At 41.9% G+C, this 21,525-nt stretch overlaps 1 protein-coding gene across 3 annotated transcripts in view; it reads left to right on the plus strand.

Annotated features, from left to right (window-relative positions):
• The window catches only part of LOC112230263 (VPS10 domain-containing receptor SorCS1-like), a 155,081-nt gene that overhangs the window by 83,519 nt on the left and 50,037 nt on the right, over nucleotides 1-21,525 (plus strand). For all 3 annotated transcript variants that reach the window (XR_006080603.1, XR_006080604.1, XM_042310768.1), the window contains exons 3-4: nucleotides 2,361-2,460; nucleotides 17,986-18,144. Coding sequence is in view for 1 of the 3 variants with exons in the window: in XM_042310768.1 (XP_042166702.1) it covers nucleotides 2,361-2,460; nucleotides 17,986-18,144 (259 nt within the window). In the remaining 2 variants the exon portion in view is untranslated. The remainder of the gene's footprint in view (nucleotides 1-2,360; nucleotides 2,461-17,985; nucleotides 18,145-21,525) is intronic.

Raw genomic sequence — 21,525 nt, forward strand, 5'->3', positions numbered from 1 at the left:
CATTTAGCAGACACTGGTACAGTATCCAGAGCAACTTACAGGAGCAATTAGGGTAAAGTGCCTTGCTCAAGGGCACATCGGACAATTTTTCTTTCACCTAGTCGGCTCTGGGATTATTAACCGATTTTAACCGCTAGGCTACCTCCCACCCTGTTATTCTTGTCTATTTATAATATTCCATCCAAAACATGAACAATCCAGAGAATTGGCTGGCTGAAACCAGAGGTCATATGGAGAAGATAACAGCAGAAGGACAGGGGTAGAGCCACCATTTCACAACCTCATAACCAGCACAGCCTTTTCCGCAATCATTGTCCTTGAGCAACCAAATGGGGGGGAGGGGGACGATTGTATTGGTTTCATTGGTTCATGTTGAGAGTTGCTGCACCACTAAAAGTAAGTCATTGGGCCTTAAATCACAGCAGGCGTATGATAGGGTTCTATGAGGAGCAGATCAATAGCCAGATGATGTCATTGTCCTGTGGTCCAAAGTGTCGATGGATCCACCCGTTGATAGATGTTACCGCTGGTATTCAGGAGTTCACCGAGAGACGCCCATATTTAATCGACCATGGAAACCATCCCATAATAAATCTGAAAAAGTAAAAATGAAAGTCACGGGGCTGGGCTGTTTGTGTGTTTCTATGTGTTGTTTGTCGACTTCACCAGAAAAAAAAAAAACGACTTAAAAATTGTCACGGTTCCATTTCAATTGAGTTTCCAAAATCAGGATTTAACATTTCTTTAAGCACATGATGAATGAAAACCCTCTATCGAAGTCAGTGATTGCTTTGTTTGTAGTAGGGACAAGCATTGTAGGGTGATGCATGCATGGTGTATTTTTGAAGCTTTGCCTGCTTTGAATGTGTGTGTGTGTATGTGTGTGTTTATGTGTGTGTTTTAGCGGAACATGAAATAGCTCCTTGATTGAGCCTCGCTTCTCTATAAATAAAATGAACCTGGCAGGGGAGATAAGTTGTTCAAACTTCGAGACGTTCTGGAATGTAACATCTCAGACAGAACACAAATTTCACATTAGTACTCTGACCATTGCTTAAATATTTCAGCACAATCCCCTTTCATCCACCGTTAGCTTTGACTCAACTGTTGGGATCCATATTGGGTTGTAGTTTTATGCAGACAGACATGGTGATACTTTGAAACCACAGAGTTGTGCTACCTAGACACGACCTCCAAAAAACACATTATTTAGCCTTTTCAGTATTCTTTACCAAATCCACTCAAACATTGATGTTACTTCCTTTCAAACAGGAAGCTTTGTGTGAATGACAATGCAGGAGGCCGTGTGAAAACTTTGCATAAAGCTAGTCTAACTCATGGTCCAATGGCTTCATCTTTGACAGTCCACTTGAGACTATGCAGCCAGTCTTTCAAATGTACGTGAAGTTTTGCACTTCGTTGTGTCTTTTTCTCCTAAAAGATTGGACTGAAGGAGTAAATTACATGATTTGACTTCAAAAATCTTGTCCTGGATCATAACAGAGCAACTATTCCAGAAAAATTGGTATTGTTCCTGGTGATGCTGTTTAAAAAAAATTCTGTGCCGTTTTAAAAGAAGTGATGGTCATTGGTCAGACAGTTGGAGACATACTGTATTTCAATGAATGTTGAAGTAGTTTGTTTCGACGGCCACATATAGCAGAGTGTGAAGTACGGAATTTGCCAATTTAGAGGTTGGACATCTGTTTCAAACTGGTAGGAGACTATATGTCAACAAGTGTCACAATTTCAAAAAAATAAGTATTCTACTGAGCTAAAAAGTGGCTAACAAGTACATACTTTGCTGTGGAACTATTTAACTGACATTAAAATGGACAGTCCTATAGATGTAGGATGTTAATTTGACCAGTTTCTCACAGCAGGGAAATCATCCTGCTGCATCATATACATATACACACTTTAGAAGCCTTTTTAAACCTTGATTACACTACCAGTTTGCATTTCCTGCAACAAACACGGTGATCAAATGAAGATCCTTCATCTGTATGATTCATATGAAAATCAAAGATCAAAATGGTTAACTATGCCAAATATGTGCTGTAGTGATATGTAGAGCCCCCTATTCTAACTATACTTTACATGTACTGATATTTGGCGCTTAGGCTTATACAAAACATGAAGGTCAAACTTCCCACTTGAACCCACTACACCCTGGCTAGGTTATGGTGGATTATCCCGTGTAATCTGAGTGTGTCGTCATAGAACAGCGAACCACAAGGAGGTGGGACTTAATTGCGCATGCTTTTTTTCTTCTCTCCTACTAAACATTCTCCAGGGGATTTTTTAATTACAACAAGTAATTCATCAAGTCTTCATCAAACACTCTGATTCAATTCCAGGTCAACCGACTACGGAACCACTTACCAGAAGCTCAATGAGAAAGTGGGGGCGAAAACAATCCTCAGCTACTTGTACGTCAGTCCCAACAACAAGAGAAAGGTAATGTGCATTTATGGGTTTTCAGGTGTATTTAGTGTTCTTATTTTGTCATAACTATGAGATAACGTTCTAGTTCTCTGTCTGCTTTCCGTCTACTTTCTAAATGTCTCTCTGTGTGGGGTTGTTTCTTACACTGTTAAATGCTGACAAATGTCCTAACTCATATAAAACAGTCCACTTGACTCAAATTCGAACGATCTATCAGTGTAACTTCTAAGTCATTTTTGTAGTAGAAAAAGTTGATCTGCACATTGCGGCTCAGTTAGATACACTTACGAAGGCATGGCAATGGACTTGCAATGCTGATGTCAACTGCCAATATATAACGAACAGAAACATTTTGAAGTTTGTACTGCCATGTCTGTTTGGTGCCTCTGTCATCTTCAACAACATCTGCCACATCCATTAAGCCGTGCTAATCTCCACCCAGAGAGTTAGCAGTGCTCTTCTAGAAAAATACTTCTAATCGTTAATATTTATACCGACCCTATAATTTCTCTCTCTTTCCGGAACGAATGAATTATAGACCAGACATAGAAAAAAAGGAAGGAAGAATTCCAGTGTTTTAATCAAAGGATAGACGAGCTCTTCATATTTGTGACCGTTGGCTCACCCCCCCCCCTGCACCCCTAACTCCATCCAACCCCTTCTCCCACAACCCTCAAGAGGAGCCATCCTGACAATTTGAATCATTAGTCCCATCTCCCTTCATCCTTCCTTTCTCACATTCCTCCCTTTTTAAGAAGACTCTAATCAGAACAGGTCATTTTCTCCTAGTTAATTCTTGTCTAATAATGAAGATGAAATGCACCCCCCCCAACCTCCACTCCACTCCCCACCCCACCCCACCTCTCCTCGCCCCCGTGTTCAGTTCAATGAGAAAGCTTCTGTCATAGACCAGGAAAGAGGTGTCACGCTAATAGGTGAGAGGACGGGAAAAACAGCAGTAGGCTTTATCATTGCTGTGGACTGTCATGTGGAATGTTAGCCTGTTTTGTTTGGAACATGAACACTTTGTATTACAAGAGGTAGGAGGTAAGCCTAGATAATTGTGCAAAATAAAAAACATCAAAGACCAGGGAAATGTTGTCAAGGTAACAGATGTTGATCGTGAGACATGCAGGGAATACAGTATAGTGAGCTTTACCATTTCCATTAAATATAGTGTGGACTGTTAGCCCGTGGAACGTTAGCCTGCACTGTTTTTAAATGTTTTGGTGACAAGAAGTGGAAGTTACAGGCCTTGATGTTGCTACAAAATAAAAACTATCAAACTACTAAGAGTCAAATAGCCTGTTATCTTACAAAGACCATACTGGGCCGTACCTAGTAATTCACCCTGTCTCTGCAGCAAACCTTCTAGCTTATACACTGAGTGTACAAAACATTAGGAACACTTTTCGTAATATGGATTTATCCTCAGGCCAGACTCAATTAGTCAGGGAAATGGACTCTACAAGGTGTTGAAAGTGTTCAGAAGGGATGTTCATAATGTTTTGTGCACTCAGTGTATGTCTCTCTGAACAAAACACAGACTGCTAGTGGGTTTCTAAAATGGCTGCAGCATACTACTGCAGAGTCACCCCTTTAACACAGAACTCAGGTGATATGACGTGTAAAAACAGGTAACTGGGTGCTAATCACACACACACACACACACACACACACACACACACACACACACACACACACACACACACACACACACACACACACACACACACACACACACACACACACACACACACACACACGCACAGAGCCTGTGGGAAGAGGGACCCAGGTTACCTTTGTCATCATCACTCTGGCTAGCTGTCACCCACGCTGTTAGGGTAAGTCAACCCTCTGTTGCTGCAGGGGATGGTAGAGTAGAGAGGAGTAGAGGAGAGGGATGCATGGGGTCACTGGTGTACAAGGACCAGTGGAAGGCCAGTCAGAAACAATGGATCACTATTTTATCACTCAGATCAGAACACTGCATGCATTCTGACTCATTCTGAGTATGAGAATGCTTATAAGGGAAACGCTTGCGAAGGCAAATAACCGTACTATCAGTAGTTTCTAGTTTTATTAGATGTGTGTATGGGATACGCATGGTATAACATCGTTCAACAAAACGCTTACTGGCAAGTTCCTTCTGGACGGTGCAACCACAATAGAACGTAATAAAAGATAACAATATAAACATAAAGTTAATGGTTCAGTAGAACAGAATAAACATTTTAGCATAAGTATAATGAAGGAAGGCACAATTTATAGTCCAATATTTACTCATGTTTTGGGGAAGAGGGGTGGATGGGGGCAGTGTATAAATTGAGCAGTATTATAAGTCTTGTAGCAGCCGTTGTGATGTGTGTGTGTGTGTGTGTGTGTGTGTGTGTGTGTGTGTGTGTGTGTGTGTGTGTGTGTGTGTGTAGCTTGAATGTATATGTGTGTGTTTGTCTGTGTTGGTGTGTGCATGTGTGCTAAGGTGCAGAGAATCAGAGCAGGTGGTCAGTCCAGTTGAAGAGTAATCACAAGCAAATAGCGGATAAACAGGTTTTAGTACGGAGAAATGTGTGAGAGAAATAACACGTAATGACGGTAAATATCGACAACCCCTCTGACATGCTTGCAGATCATTTTCTTGTACAAATGTTTGGTAGGGCGGCTAATGCTTCCGGAAAATGAAAGGAATTTGAGGGGAGGGTGATTGAGCGACGGACAGATTCAGACAAACAACCTCTCTGGTTCCCTCTCAGAAGCAGTCATTTTTTTTTGGAAGTAATAGCTGTGCTTTCTGTGAAAATTGCAGAACAAGCTCAATTGTGGTGGCTTCTGGTACATTCTAATGCCTTGATTCCATCCAAAATGCACCCCTAAATTATAGAATACTTTAATGACTTTTCCTCGCATTTTGGTCAAATTTGTTGTTGCATTAACTAGAAAGACATTACTTTACAATAAAATGACTGAAAATGATTGAAATTCAGTGTGTTAGTAGTTTTGGATATCGTCTAGGCCTTGTCCTGATCACAACTCTTTCCTAAGTAAGGAAACCTTTTCAACATCAAACCTGTCTTCTCTTGAGATTCAAGTCACATTTACAGTCTTACTTCAACAGGTATGATTGAATAATGAAGCAGGTGTTAAACATGGGCTTTGCTAAACAGAAAGCAGCAGTTGTCTGTTAACTTTAATTAAATCAGTAGGCCTATACATCTGTCTTTAATACTAGCATATAAGTATCATTATCAATCTGTTTTATTTGATCATATTTTGGACCTGAACGCTCTCTCCACTTCCTATTGTTCCTGCAGTGAGAATTCAACATCTTCACTGAATATTTTCATCATTTATCTGCAGATAATCGCTAAAAAGCAGGAGTAGCCTACCAGTATGCAAATTAGGGAGTCAAAACACACAGCTCTCTTATGGAGGAGATTTGGTTCCATTAACCTAACAGATCCATTCAAAAAGAGCCGTCAGTTCGCGAACAACCCATCGCTAGGCTACACTGACGAGCCACTTTAGCGGTCACTGGCATATCTTTTCATGGGCTTCGAATCCTAGGAAAAAACAAACAAGATCTTTTGGTTTACATGTCCCGATGCTATACCATGGACATACCTACATTGTATGATTTATAAATAGCAAAGGGATTTAGGGGATTGACTTTATTCAGTCGTTTCGACACTTTTTGTAAACTAGTCAACACTTGCCGTTTGGTAATCAATCAAAGCACAGTAAATAGCCTTTGCGCCCCGACTTTGTGGCTGTATAGGCCGATAAAACATGTGAAAGACTGACAGGTGTCTGTACTATCAATAGATCAATAGATGATGCATATCATTCTTTTTAGCGGCAGAAGGCTACATGGACTTTTCTGACTAAAATTTTAAGTGGAAAAAGTAGCCCGGCTTACAATGAGTCTGTTATCGGCTATTTAGCTGATGGCCGGCGCTTATGGAAAACACTGATGAATGCTTTTTCTCATGAACATATTGACTAAAGCAGCAGTCAGTGGCACACATTTTTCAGATGAGGGCCTTATTTATTTATCTCTCTCTCTGTGTGTGTGTGTGTGTGTGTGTGTGTGTGTGTGTGTGTGTGTGTGTGTGTGTGTGTGTGTGTGTGTGTGTGTGTGTGTGTGTGTGTGTGTGTGTGTGTGTGTGTGTTGTGCTCCAAAACAATGATAGCCTCTGTGCAGCTCAGACATCATCATCAGGCAGGTGGGTGGAATATGAATTTGCTTCAGAGTTCAAATACTTCCATTCATTGCCACTATTTTTGAAACAAGCACATATTTATAAGTGCAAATGAATATTTAATGTCCTTGAACTGTCCTCAAAGTAGTAAAGACAAACTTTTTAGAAATGTTCCCATCACTTCCCAAAGAAGTGCAAATGAGGTTATGTACAGATGTAGGATCTTCTTTTGATCAGTCGTTTGCTGAGAATTTTCCTGCACGGCAGGAAATGCAAACTTGTAGTGTATTCAATGTTTAAAAAGGCTTCTAAAGGTTGTAATTTCCACTTTAGAATGTTTAGCGTGCTAGCAACTGGAACTGCCATGGGATCCAACTGGCTCTAGCATGATAGTTTAGCGTGCTAGCAACTGGAACTGCCATGGGACCCAACTGGCTCTAGCATGATAGTTTAGCGTGCTAGCAACTGGAACTGCCATGGGACCCAACTGGCTCTAGCATGATAGTTTAGCGTGCTAGCAACTGGAACTGCCATGGGACCCAACTGGCTCTAGCATGATAGTTTAGCGTGCTAGCACGGCGCAATTTACCATCCTTCAGCTGGTGGAGGTAAACGCTAGCACGGGAGTGGTTCCTCATCTCACTGTTCTTCATGGGAGACAATACAGGCGTGATCTGAGTCAAGGCGAGTTAGCCATGCTCTGGCTGAAGGAAGGGAGTAGCTGTGCATGTGGTGGTAAATGTGATGGAAGCGAACAACCTAACGGTGGAAAAAATATAGAACATCTGTCAGCCCTAAGGCACAATCTACAAATGAGAGCGAGGCAAGAACACTAAGGCCCATGAGCAGGCTGGGAGGGAGGGAGGGAGGGAGGGAGGGAGGGAGGGAGGGAGGGAGGGAGGGAGGGAGGGAGGGAGGGAGGGAGGGAGGGAGGGAGGGAGGGAGGGAGGGAGGGAGGGAGGGAGGGAGGGAGGGAGGGAGAAGCCAATGGAGAGAGAGAGAACCCCTTGGAGTGCTTCCGCAATCTCACACAGATCACATCTCATGACGCCACATGCGATTAATCTTACATTCCATTATGATTTATTAATGTTCCACGTATCGTGATTGTTTGAGACAAAGCAAAATCAAGGTAGTGGCAAAACGGCATGCTTCCTTGCCCTTCAAGTAGACCTACCTCAAACGGTGTTGCGTGCCTTTCCTTGTATTTCCTCATTATTATGTGATGCAGTGTAGAGGGTCTGCACTCCAAAAATATCATTTACATATTTTTTTCCATTCTAGAGGCAACAAGTGCAACGCAAACAGGATTATCATTAATATGCTTAATATTATGCATCGATCCCCCACTAGCTCCGACTAGCTTGTTGTACACAACACTCCACCATATCTTCCAATGTGTTTTTGTGTGTGTGTTGGGAGGTAGGGGCTAGGATGGGAGTCATAAAGCCCCAATTACCGTCAGTGTGAAGATGCGATGTTAGTGTTGGTGAGGTTCCGGGCCGGGCCGGGGTGCAGTGGAAATGTCAAGGTGGCAGTCAATTAGTCTCGACTTCAAATGCCTGGGCTCGAGAGACAGTACTTGTGTTTAATAAGGAGAGTTCAAAGTGTTGCAGCACCTGGTTGGCTGGTAAAAGAGAAGAGAAGGGCTCATTACGTAGTCCCGAATAGAGCGCTGTAATACCGTATGCAAAGACAAGACAAAGTTTTAAGGGAGTGATCAAATACGGGTGAAATGAAGAGGTGAACTAATGACGAGGTAATAATGATATGGCCAAATCCAAAAAGATGATCCATGCACCATTTGCCGCAGTGTGTTCTCACTTGTTCAATGTCCCTCTTTCTCTTCCTCCCGCTTGGCACCCCTTTCATTTTGGTGAGACCTTTACCCGAGCATCCCAAGTCTCCCGGCTGACATTTTTATTAGCCTCTTATGAAGACTTCACCTCTTTTCCCACGTCAGACCTTGTCCCTGCTTGACTGCCCTTTTGCCCATAGCCTCAATCAGGCGTCTACTCGGTCTCCCATCCAAAGCAAGACCTGGATTGTGTTTGAAAACGGACTGAAACCGAGGAAGAGACTACCTGGGACGTGTCCACTAAGAAATGCTCATTTTAGTTTTCCTTTGTAAAACATTTTAAAACCTGCCCTAAATGAACATAGCCCTGTAGTTAAACCCATTCAATCCCTTTCCATTGCTGACATGTTCTCCGTAAATAGGTTATGCCCTGGGTTCAAAGCAGCAACCGCGAGATAACTCCTTAGGTAGATCTTTAGTAAGCGCTAGGACAGTACTTTGTATTAGCAGATGAAGAAAGTGAAGTCCATTAGGAAGAAATGATCTCTCCAAGGCACTGCGGGGCTTTTCATTAAAGATGTATTATCTTTCCTGGGTCTTAGTGAGTGTGTTACACTGAGATTTCTCACAAAGGAAAGAGGAGGCCATTTTTATTCATTCCAGACAGGCATACAGAGGAAATTGAAGCCATTCTGTCAGTAATTAAAATGCACGGTGGACAATTATCTCAGTTGCAATAGCGTTATTAAGATACATTCTTAAGACATTAATATAGAATGTCCATGTGAATATTGGAACATTTCAGTATGTCTTATAAGATTTACGCAATATGATCTTGCTGCCTTTTCTCCTGCCAAGTTGGACGGTTTCTATTCATGATTTTCCTCATGAAAAACCCCTACACTTCCTATCCATCAAACTCAAACGTATTTGCTGGGGAGTTTTCTTCTCTTTTTGGACACATTTTGGAATCGCCCTAACTCCAAATATAAATTGGACTATTTGACCAGCTGATGCAGAAAGAACTGTCGATTGGCCAAATTGCTAAGTTTTGAACAGAGGAAGTTATTTTAAAACTCTGGGGGGTCCATGGAGGTACTGCAAGGGGACTGCGAAAATATATATATTTTTATTTTATTTTATTTAATGAATATTGCTTGCAACAACAGAATAAAGACATTTAAAGTGACATACCTACAGTAGAAAATAGGATATTATCTCATTTCTAATGATGTCAACTTTATTTCTCAACTCCTAATATTGAGCAAGTTACACTCATTGGAGCCAATTACACTCACTGGACTATTTGACATAGGCTTTGAAAAGCACCTGTGTTAATGGCTACCAGTGCAGCAAGTGGCGCTGGCTGCTGGTATGCTTTCTCAACTCGGACATACAGTTTCTCCAACACATGGCGAACCTTTGTTTAACCAGCTGAAAAGCTGCTCTTAGCCACTGGTGCAGCAGAAACTCCCGCAAGCTCTGGGGGCTGATGAGACCGTCCAGCTCACACCTAGAGTGGGGATAACAAGTATTTGATACACTGCCGATTTTGCAGGTTTTCCTACTTACAAAGCATGTAGAGGTCTGTCATTTTTATCATAGGTACACTTCAACTGTGAGAGACGGAATCTAAAACAAAAATCCAGAAAATAACATTGTATGATTTTTAAGTAATTAATTAGCATTTTATTGCATGACATAAGTATTTGATCACCTACCAACCAGCAAGAATTCCGTCTCTCACAGACAGTTACTTTGTCTTTAAGAAGCCCTCCTGTTATCCACTCATTACCTGTATTAACTGCACCTGTTTGAACTCGTTACCTGTATAAAAGACACCTGTCCACACACTCAATCAAACAGACTCCAACCTCTCCACAATGGCCAAGACCAGAGAGCTGTGTAAGGACATCAGGGATAAAATTGTAGACCTGCACAAGGCTGGGATGGGCTACAGGACAATAGGCAAACAGCTTGGTGAGAAGGCAACAACTTGGCGCAATTATTAGAAAATGGAAGAAGTTCAAGATGACGGTCAATCACCCTCGGTCTGGGGCTCCATGCAAGATCTCACCTCGTGGGGCATCAATGATCACGAGGAAGGTGAGGGATCAGCCGAGAACTACACGGCCAATGACCTGAAGAGAGCCGGGACCACAGTCTCAAAGAAAACCATTAGTAACACACCACGCAGTCATGGATTAAAATCTTGCAACGCACGAAAGGTCCCCCTGCTGAAGCCAGCGCATGTCCAGGCCTGTCTAAAGTTTGCCAACGACCATCTGGATGATCCAGAGGAGGAATGGGAGAAGGTAATTTGGTCTGATGAGACAAAAATATAGGTTTTTGGTCTAAAATCCACTCGCCGTGTTTGGAGGAAGAAGAAGGATGAGTACAACCCCAAGAACATCATCCCAACCGTGAAGCATGGAGGTGGAAACATCATTCTTTGGGTATACTTTTCTGCAAAGGGGACAGGACGACTGCACCGTATTGAGGGAAGGATGGATGGGGCCATGTATCGCGAGATCTTGGCCAACAACCTCCTTCCCTCAGTAAGAGCATTGAAGATGGGTGGTGGCTGGGTCTTCCAGCATGACAATGACCCGAAACACACAGCCAGGGCAACTAAGGAGTGGCTCCGTAAGAAGCATCTCAAGGTCCTACAGTGGCCTAGCCAGTCTCCAGACCTGAACCCAATAGAAAATCTTTGGAGGGAGCTGAAATCCGTATTGTCCAGCGACAGCCCCGAAACCTGAAGGATCTGGAGAAGGTCTGTATGGAGGAGTGGGCCAAAATCCCTGCTGCAGTGTGTGCAAACCTGGTCAAGAACTACAGGAAACGTATGATCTCTGTAATTGCCAACAAAGGTTTCTGTACCAAATATTAAGTTTTGCTTTTCTGATGTATCAAATTCTTATATCATGCAATAAAATGCAAATGAATTACTTAAACATCATACAATGTTATTATCAGGATTTTTGTTTTAGATTCCGTCTCTCACAGTTGAAGTGTACCTATGATAAAAATTACAGTCCTCTACATACTTTGTAGGTAGGAAAACCTGCAAAATCGGCAGTGTATCAAATACTTGTTCTCCCCACTGTACGTCTAAATGTCATGTTTTTCAGAAATTATTTTGACAGTAACCCTCCTTTTTTAATTTTCACATCTAACAAGTTAAGTGTTTATTGTCCAATCTACATATTAGTACGTTAGTCAGACAGACTATATAGTTGTCATGCATCTAATTAGCCTCTTAACGAGCAGTGCCAGCGGCAGCCCGCCTCGTCCTCCTCACCTATTTGGCTATCAAAAGTTCAAAACAGTTAGGTGAAGCAGGTCGGACTCGGATGGAGAGTGAGTGCATTGTTGATGGTGGATGAACAAAAAGCCAAGTGGTCCACAAAAACGCAGCAAAAAAAGCTTTATCTGACCAACCTCATGCCAAATGACCACCTTGTCCTCGAATGAGGAAACACCAGGTGGAAGCTAATAGGACTAGCTATGTAGCAGCTAGCACTAGCAGCCTGCCAATCCAGACTGAGACCTCACTGCCCGGGCCCTGCAATAAGAGCGGACTTATAGCAGGGCCCTCCTCTTCTTCCTCCCTTTGCGAATAGTGACAAGTTCCTCTAGTGAGTGTCGAGCCTCCACCTCCTCCTCCTCTCCCAGAAAACCAAGCTGACGGTAAAGCCTACGAGTGATGAGACGGATAGCCCACAGCGTGGAGTCCGAGTTCCAGTGTGTAATATATATATAGGCTACCATGCTAAGTACTGTATATAGCTATAGATAGGTTAGTAGGCCAGACTGCATTGTCTGTATAATGAAACAATCCCTAGTAAGCTATTGTTTTGATCATTGGCATTAATAGACTGGTTTTACGTTCTACCCAAGCTGCACGAGAGCGTGAGGACGGCAAAAGTAGGCTTTTAGGGCTACAGGACAGTTGTATCCTATTTAAAAACATAAATTGGTTACTGATTAGTATGTTGTTGCATGGAACATTCATTTCACAATCTGCAACGTTTGAATGTCCTACTTTAATGACTGAGAAAGTAAATACATTATTGCAACCAGACAGCATTCTAAACAGCAGCATTGCAACACTGTAGGCCTATAGCTTAGTGAAACACAAGTGTTAGGCTCAACATGAGAAAATGACAATCCAAAAAAACAAAACATGTATCCATTAAAGCAAAGCTATAGTCTACTACAAGCACTAGCACCAATCTGATAGCCTATCGATAGGCAGCCACATAAACGTTGCAATTTCAGAACCACGGACAGCGATCAGTAGTCTACACTGAGGGGCTGACTTTGCATGGGTCCAGAGAAACTGCGCTACGTACGTGCTCTTAGCCAAAATGTGTTTGGAGTTCCTCTTCCAATCATAATGTGGGGGGGAAGTCAAAATGTAGAGAAACCTCACCAAATATATTCATTATAAAATGTTAATTACTTCTCCTTGCCATTATCATTCATCTGATGATAAGACAAGACATGTGAAAGAAACACGTTTTTGCTAACATATGATGAGGGTTCCTGGGTCGCTGGTTTGCCTGGGAGGGGGGGGGTCCCTTGGCAAGAAAAGGTTGAAAACCCTTGGTCTAGTTATGTTGGGTGTTGTGTAATTGTTACTTGGGCCACTAGATGGTGGCTGATTCATGGCTTCTACACTACTCTGCTGCTCTTCAGACGCTCTCTACAAGGCGAAAGAGACAGACAAGACTGACTTTATTGTCTGAGGAGTTCACCTACTGGTCACCGACCGTCCATGGGATGACATTAGTCGAACAAGCAACTCCTAATGTTTTCCGTTCAACAACAACCTGATGCTCGTTTACAGGAAGTAACATCTGTCATGTTGCCCATTCAAACTCTCATAATCATGTCTGGGTAGTCAAACTAGTAGCAACATGTCAGCCTAAAAGTGGGGGTCTGTTGTTAGGAGCTACAATTTAGTGAGTACTACTTTCCCTCTACTCCTCTCCATGAACTTCCTTGAAATCTTGCCATTTGAACCTCCTATAGTGCAAAGAGAGTATATTTGTCGCTGGGGCACCGACTGTGTTACGCTTGGATTTAGAGAGAGGCTTCACAATCCAATTACTGTGACTGGGGTGAAATGGAAAATATGGGCCTAATTTCATTAATATTCTATCACTGAGTATTTACTGCTGCACGGCTATTAACTCACTGTGTTATTCATCGCACACTTCTTAAATGTCTTGCAGTTGGTGGCTGCTTCATTATCCTTTGGTCATTTTGAACCTCTTTGGCTTCATAAACTAAATACGTGCACACGCACACACGCACACACGTACACACACACGCACGTACACACACACACACACACACACACACACACACACACACACACACACACACACACACACACACACACACACACACACACACAAAAATGTAGCAATTCCATGCATGCCCTCTCTTTTCCCTGTGCCCCATCAGGGGAAAGTGTGAAGTGTAGAAATGAACAAAATGCCAGCGTTTCAGTGTGTATTACAGAGCACGGAACTCTGATGGAGAACATTTCAGGGTCAGCATGATTCCTTCAGACTCCATTTTTCTCTTTTTCTCCAAAACTCTGTTAATTAAGCAAGAAGTGAAGGATTTAACAAGCAAAGCATTACGCAACATTTGGACATGCATTTTCAGAGTTGTTTTGACCAGAGTGTGATGGTTTCTTGAAATTTCCATTGGAAACGTTGATTGAATCAACATGTTCAGTCTGTCATTTCCTGCCTAAACATGACACCGTAATGTCATGTTGTGTGAAGAGGATGTTGACATTTCCACGCAGTTTTATAGAAATCTGTTCAATTACAAGGTAAAGCTCCAAGATGGCTTATCTAAAGATACAGCTATGTCTAAGCAAACAGTCATGTAATTACAAGGTAAAGCTCCAAGATGGCTTATCTAAAGATACAGCTACTGTCTAAGCAAACAGTCATGTAATTCTGCATGATGAGGACGTTGTTGAAATTTTTATACAGTTTTATATAAATATGTAAAATGACAAGGTAAAGCTCCGAGCTAACATAAGTCTAAAGGCTTATCCATGTTAAGTGAAGTTGAGTATTTAGATAAAAGTATAACTGCTGAATACTTGGCAACTTCATTGCCCTGTTTACCACTCATGGTTAATGTCATCTTATGAAGCGGGAATATAGTATTCAACACAACTCCTACAGGATTCATTCCCTCACAGCCACATCTGTCCAACTCTTCCCCTCATTTCTCTCTCATCTGAAGGTTATAAGTGGAACTAATCAGATACAACCACATCCCCGAGAAGCTCACCAGAATCTTCGTAATCCATTTCCACGTCGCACTAGGATATATATCGATTTCCATATTCCAAAAACATATTATTGAAATAAGTTGTTGTGAGTGTTCCCCGAATTGATGAAACTGCTTATAATCCTCCCTTCACAATAGCTGCATTAGCCTACATAGGCTAGGCTAGAATAGGGCTGTATCACAATAGCTGCATTAGCCTACATAGGCAAGGCTAGAATAGGGCTGTATCACAATAGCTGCATTAGCCTACATAGGCAAGGCTAGAATAGGGCTGTATCACAATAGCTGCATTAGCCTACATAGGCAAGGCTAGAATAGGGCTGTATCACAATAGCTGCATTAGCCTACATAGGCTAGGCTAGAGTAGGGCTATATCGCACTAGGGTGTTGTTTCCATATTTATAGGAGCAGACAAAAGTTTTTATAGTGCCCAGAGTTAAAATACTGTCTCTTACAAAGTGTTAATTGTGAATGGAATGTAAAAAAGAAACCTTGTTGGGTGCTACATTTGATATTTGATTGGATTGGTCAGCATGTGGATCACGTATGGCGCTACGCTAGCTAGCTCACTGTGATTGATGAACTTGTGTTTGGGGTCGGCCCACTATAGCTACCATTACCATGCATAGTTTGACAAATGACTTAGCAAGCTTGAGCAGGCGCGGCTGAGACTATGTTATATAGCCAATGGTTCCTGCTGGAAGTGTATTGGGCATTTTAGCTCATGCCCCATTCCCAAATCCACCGCTATTGATGGTAATCAGGGAAACTTGAGATTTGTCAAATGGGGAAAAGCTGAGAAAGAGTGATAACTGATTGGAAAGACATCTGTCATGTGACACAGGGGAACCTGTTAAAATCACCTTGGGATGTTGGTTGAAGGTTGTGTCTCCCTACTGACACTGAAATTGTGGACACTACTGGGATGGATGAGAATAATATATGCCAATCAGTTCATGGTTTTATTAACACACACACACACACACACACACACACACACACACACACACACACACACACACACACTCTACTTCCTTCCCACTGTGCTACTGATAAGGGGTTATGTAAGTGTTCAGGATGACTGATTCAATTACATTTGCTGCTGATTATATCTTTTGATATATGTGTTTTTGTTCTCATTTGGCACAATCACAGGGAAAAAATTGTGAACCTCCAAGAAAAGAACAAAGCTTGTGGGAAATTAAAGCTTTCAAAGCCTGACTGAACAGAGCGCAAGAGAAAGAGAGAGAGGGAGAGCAATCTGAATGCGTTACCCATACACACTCGCTACAAGATAGGCAAAAGGTGTTTTAAAAGACTGTCTGTACAACAGTAATTAGGATCTAGCAGTGCGGAACACAGGTTTATAATTGAGATATCTAACCAGCGGGAGATGACAGTGAGTCTAAAGACGCCAATTTAGAACCGCAAATTACTGACATTATATCTGTTATTAAATGTAGACTTTATAATCAAATCATATATTTGAATAATTATTTTATTTTTTCAATCGTGCAACTTCAAACTCTCAAGCTGCCTATCACATGGATTCAGTGGTGGTCGGCAACGTTTAAGATGAGGGAGGATAAGCATGGCCTTATTTCTGTTATCAGCTCAATGTAAAATCGATAAGTTTAGGTTACTACATGATACTAGAATTTTCCCTATTCCCATCATGAGGTTGCTACAATCTAACCTATCAATGAAAGTTTACAACTTAGTTGCAAAGGTCGAGAGGAAAACTGGAGTAATCAAGGTGTCAGACAGTGACACATTCAATACTTTGCACACTCTTGACTGTATCTAGTTGATCTAGGGTGTAATCATTAGTCCAACAGTTGCAAACAAGAGTTTCTGTTTGACAAATTCAGGTATGTTTATCCCTGTTTCGTTAAGTTTGCTTCCATTTAAGAAATGTTTTTCCAAAAAATCGGCGAAATGAATACACCCTAATCACATTCAAACACAGTTCACTTTCATAGCAGCCACATACAAACAGCATGATAATTTTGCTCATTGTATAATTCCTTCTCGCATCTACACGCTCTCCTCCGCTCACATTTTCCCTTCGCTTGTGGACTTCAGTACACAACACATTAGCTGTCTGTGATCAGGCGAAAAAAACTTTCTAAGCCAAACATTCATATTGTAACCGCCAACCGCGACACACGGCCTACATCATTGTCACCATATTAACTAACGTCATAGTCAACATGGTTACTAGAACTAACATGTTAGTAAACCTGCTAGTAATGTAATGCTAGTAATAGTATGTTAGTAAACTCATGCAGTACAGTGTACAGTCAGCAAGCAGTTTAGCAGTTACACCGATGGGGCCTGGTAGCAATACATTAATAAAACCAAAAGCTTACCTTGACTTGGCAGAGTTCCAGTGTTGGATAGCCATAGCCAGCTAGCTAACATAGCATCCCTCTCTGTTTGAGCTGGGTGTTTGAGCAGGCTAAACTAGCTAGCTGCATTCGCTAGCTAAGTGAAAGTGAAAAAAAATACAACAAAATATAGCTCTCTCTCTCTTGCTTCTTCATTTTTAACGAAATTAATTTGTTAAACTGTTCAACTATTGGCTTTCTCTTTCTTTGAGTCTACTACTCACCACATTTTATAAACTGCCATGCTAGCTAGCTGTAGCTTATGCTTTCAGTACTAGATGAATTCTCTGATCCTTTGATTGATTGGGTGGACAACATGTCGGTTCATGCTGCAAAAGCTCTGATAGGTTGGCGGACGTCCTCCGGAAGATGTCACAATTACTGTGTAAGTCTATGGAAGGGGGTGATTTTGTATTGAAGTCGATGTACCCAGAGGAGGACGGAAACTAGCTGTCCACCGAGTCCATCATGGTGCTACCCTACAAAGTGCTGTTGAGGCTGCTGTAGACCTTCATTACAAAACAGTATGTTTTAATAAACTATTTGGTGACGTGAATACATTTAGTATAGTTTTATCTAAAAAGGATAACTGTTTTAATGTTTCACAATTTTTTATGATATTTACAGAGTAGGATGGTCCTCCCCTTCCTCTGAGGAGCCTTCACTGCATGGATTACCAAAATATATACCATTTAAATCTTTATCCAACACTGATTCAAACTAAGCCTCACTCCCAAGCCAACTATAATATCTCCCATTCTTCCAGGACCAGCTCCCTCCATGGCTAGCTCTGATTCTATTTCTGTCTGCTCTCATTCAGATCATGCTTCTGACTGACCCGGAGGTGGAAAGCAGCCTGCTGATCAGCTCCGATGAGGGAGCCACCTATCAGAAGTACCGCCTCAGCTTCTACATCCTCAGCCTTCTCTTCCACCCCGAGCAGGAGGACTGGATCCTTGCCTACAGCCATGACCAGAAGGTAAGAGGAGAGGGAGGAGAGAGAACTGACTGACACACGCGCGCACACACCCACTCAGAGATCACTTAACTACTGTATCTGGTAGCTAGCTATAGTCTCTTTTTGTCATCAGAGGCTTTCTGTCTTTTATCTGTTTTGCCCTCTGTCAGACATCAAAACAAGATGAGCTGTTATGAATGAATAATCTTTTTTTTTCTTCTTTTTTTCGTGTCAAATCGTCAATTGGCAAACCCATCCCTTATGGGATTAATTGACACATAAACAAACATTACAATAATTCACTATGGTAATTAAATGATAATTCTTCTGAGTCAGGCGGTGGGGTGAGGGATGAGGTGGCATCAGTTGGTGACTGGTTGCTCTGCAGTTGAGTGAGTCGCGTTACCATGGTGAGAGAGAGAGAGACTTGATTAGCATATTTTGTGGATTGCCAGTGGATTTAAACTTATGAACACCTCAACTAAGAAAGTGAGTGGGTTTTAAACTATGAGGGTTGATGATTGTTGATTCTATTTAATATATTGGAGTTTAGACAAGTGGCAAAGTCAAGTGTTCATGACTTACGCAACGATTTGCTTTATTTTAATAAATTGAGTTTCTGTGGCTGAGACTAGAGCCATGTACTCTATACCCCATATACTCTATATATAGTGTCATATACTCAATCTACTACATATTGCTGTACATGGAGCCATACTCCATATATAGTGTCATATATTCAATCTACTACATATTGCTGTATATGGAGCCATACTCCATATATAGTGCCATACTGTATTCTCAATATTCTCCATATATTCCATATATAGTGCCATACACTCAATATACTCAATATAGAGTCCTACTGTATATGTGGCTCAGGTGGCCCTACATGAGGATTTTACGATGCAGTTTGGGGACTTTAGAGGACGAATCCCTAAGTCCCTTAAGCTCCTCATCCGTTAAAATGTAGGCCCGGCATCCCTTCCAATAACTTTCGGAGAAAGCAAAACCAACAGAGGTGAACCCCGATAAACAGTCATATGTACCTTAACAAAGGCTAAACGTGTATTATATACCCTTAGACCGAGCGTTTGACTAATTCCTTTTCACCATGACTTAGGGGTTTGATATCCCCTACAGTATTTTCGGAAAAAGGCATCAAAAGTATAACATATGTGGCGATGAATCATCAAGATTCTAGTCCAAGGGAATGAAGCGTTGCCGTTTTAAGAATAAATAACCGTCTAATATATGAGACGCTGTCTGATGATGGTAATTACTGATGAACTACTGAGGCAGGAGATGGTAATATGTAAAATATATATTCCAGACCTGCGATTTATAGCAATTTTGAGAATGACCATTACCATTAATAAATGCCTTGCTTGCAGCCAGAGCCATTTGCGCCTAATGTTTCACATCTGATAAATAATTAATGTTTCTCTTTTCTTTCCTGAGGAGGTACTTAGTGTAACTTGGGAGATGTTTGGCTGTAGTTATAAGATGCACCTGGCCATGCATATACACTGAGTGTACAAAACATTGAGTTGAACCAACCCCCCCCTCCCCCCAGAACAGCCTCAATTCGTCAGGGCATGGACTCTTCAAGGTGTCGAAAGCATTCTACAGGGATGCCAGCCCATGTTGACGCCAATGTTTCCCACAGTTGTGTCAAGTTGGCTGGATGTCCTCTGGGTGGTGGACCATTCTTGATACACACAGGGAACTGTTGAGCATGAAAAACCCAGCAGCGTTGCCGTTCTTGAGACAAAGCAGTGCGCCTGGCATCTACGACCATACCCCGTTCATAGGCACTTAAATCTTTTGTCTTGCCCATTCACCCTCTGAATGGCAGACATACACAATCCATGTCTCAATTGTCTCATAGCTTAAAAATCCTTCTTTTACCTGTCTCCTCCACTTCATCTACACTGATTGAAGTGGATTTAACAAGTGATATCAATGAGTGATCATAGCTTTCAACTGGATTCACCTGGTCAGTGTATGTCATGGAAAGAGCAGGTGTTCAGTGTTTCGTACACTCAGTGTATACAGCGTACAGGTTTAATATATGTGCATACCTCTCATTCTGTCTCTCATTCTTTCCCTCTCTCTCTTCCTCCTTTTCTCTCAATCTCAATCGCTCACTCTCCTTACCTACCCCCCTCTCTACTTACCTGACTACCCAGACTCCTTGCTCCAGCTAAATGCTACGCCACGCCCACGAGCGTTAGTTTATTCTCCGCAATGAGTCTGAATCCGAGTACCTCCCAGACGATTTCTTGAATGCAAACAAATTCTATCCATTTTGATTGGTCCCAGAAATCGATGGGTTGGGCCAGAGCCAGAACACACGTGGGTAAAGCAGTGGGTTTGAAAACGGCCTTTGATCACCTGATTGGTTAGAAATGATCCAATCACTGATGACTTTGTTTTGTACAACACCCCTCATTTTGACATCACGACAAATAGCTTCAATGATGGCAGTCTCAGACGAGCAGTGGAAGAATTCAGTTTGAGTCGTCAGGCAACCTCTCTACCTCCCTCCCTTCCTTCCTTCCTTCCTTCCTTCCTTCCTTCCTCACTCCCTCTCTCCTACTCCTGTCTTTCCCCTTTCCTTCATTTATCTTGCAGTGGTCCCTTAGAGCTATTCCTCTTCATTTTTTGCATGTCTTAGATTGAGGGACTTCTAGAAAAAACACACACACGCACACACACACACACACACAGAGAGAGAGATCACTTAACTACTGTATCTGGTAGCTAGCTACTGTCTCTTTTGTCATCTGAGGCTTTCTGTCTTCTGTCGGTTTTGGCCTCTGTCAGACATCAAAACAAGGTGAGCTGTTATGAGTCAGGTGGAGGGTAAGAGTGAGGGGTGAGGCAGCATCAGGGGACACATTTTTTTCTGCCGGTGAGTGAGTGGCGTGACCATGGCGAGAGGCTATTGTCTGACTCATTACTCATATTCAGATATGACAATGAGAGAGGGAGGGGGGGAGAGAGGGAGAAGGAGGGAGAAAGAGCGATTAGACGAGTTAGAGACTCGATTGGTGTCGGTGGATGTAAACTGAAAGTAGTCCTGAAGGTAGCCCTGAACTTTCCAGAAAGCGAGAAGCATTCACACAATGGGTTGATGATTGTTGACATAATGACACTAGACTGTGTAATATGTTTAAGTTCAACTGAGTGGCAAAGTCAAGTAGTCATAACTTACTCAAACTGATTTGCTCATACTTGAATAAATTCAGTTCTTGTGACTGAAACCAAAGCCATGTATAGAGCCACATACTCCATATACAGTGCATTTAGAATGTATTCAGACTCCTTCACTTTTTCCACATTTTGTTACGTTACAGCCTTATTCTAAAATGGATTAAATAGTTATTTTTCCTCATC

The sequence above is a fragment of the Oncorhynchus tshawytscha genome, linkage group LG32 (genome assembly GCF_018296145.1).
Source record: "Oncorhynchus tshawytscha isolate Ot180627B linkage group LG32, Otsh_v2.0, whole genome shotgun sequence".
NCBI classification, from domain to species: domain Eukaryota; kingdom Metazoa; phylum Chordata; class Actinopteri; order Salmoniformes; family Salmonidae; genus Oncorhynchus; species Oncorhynchus tshawytscha.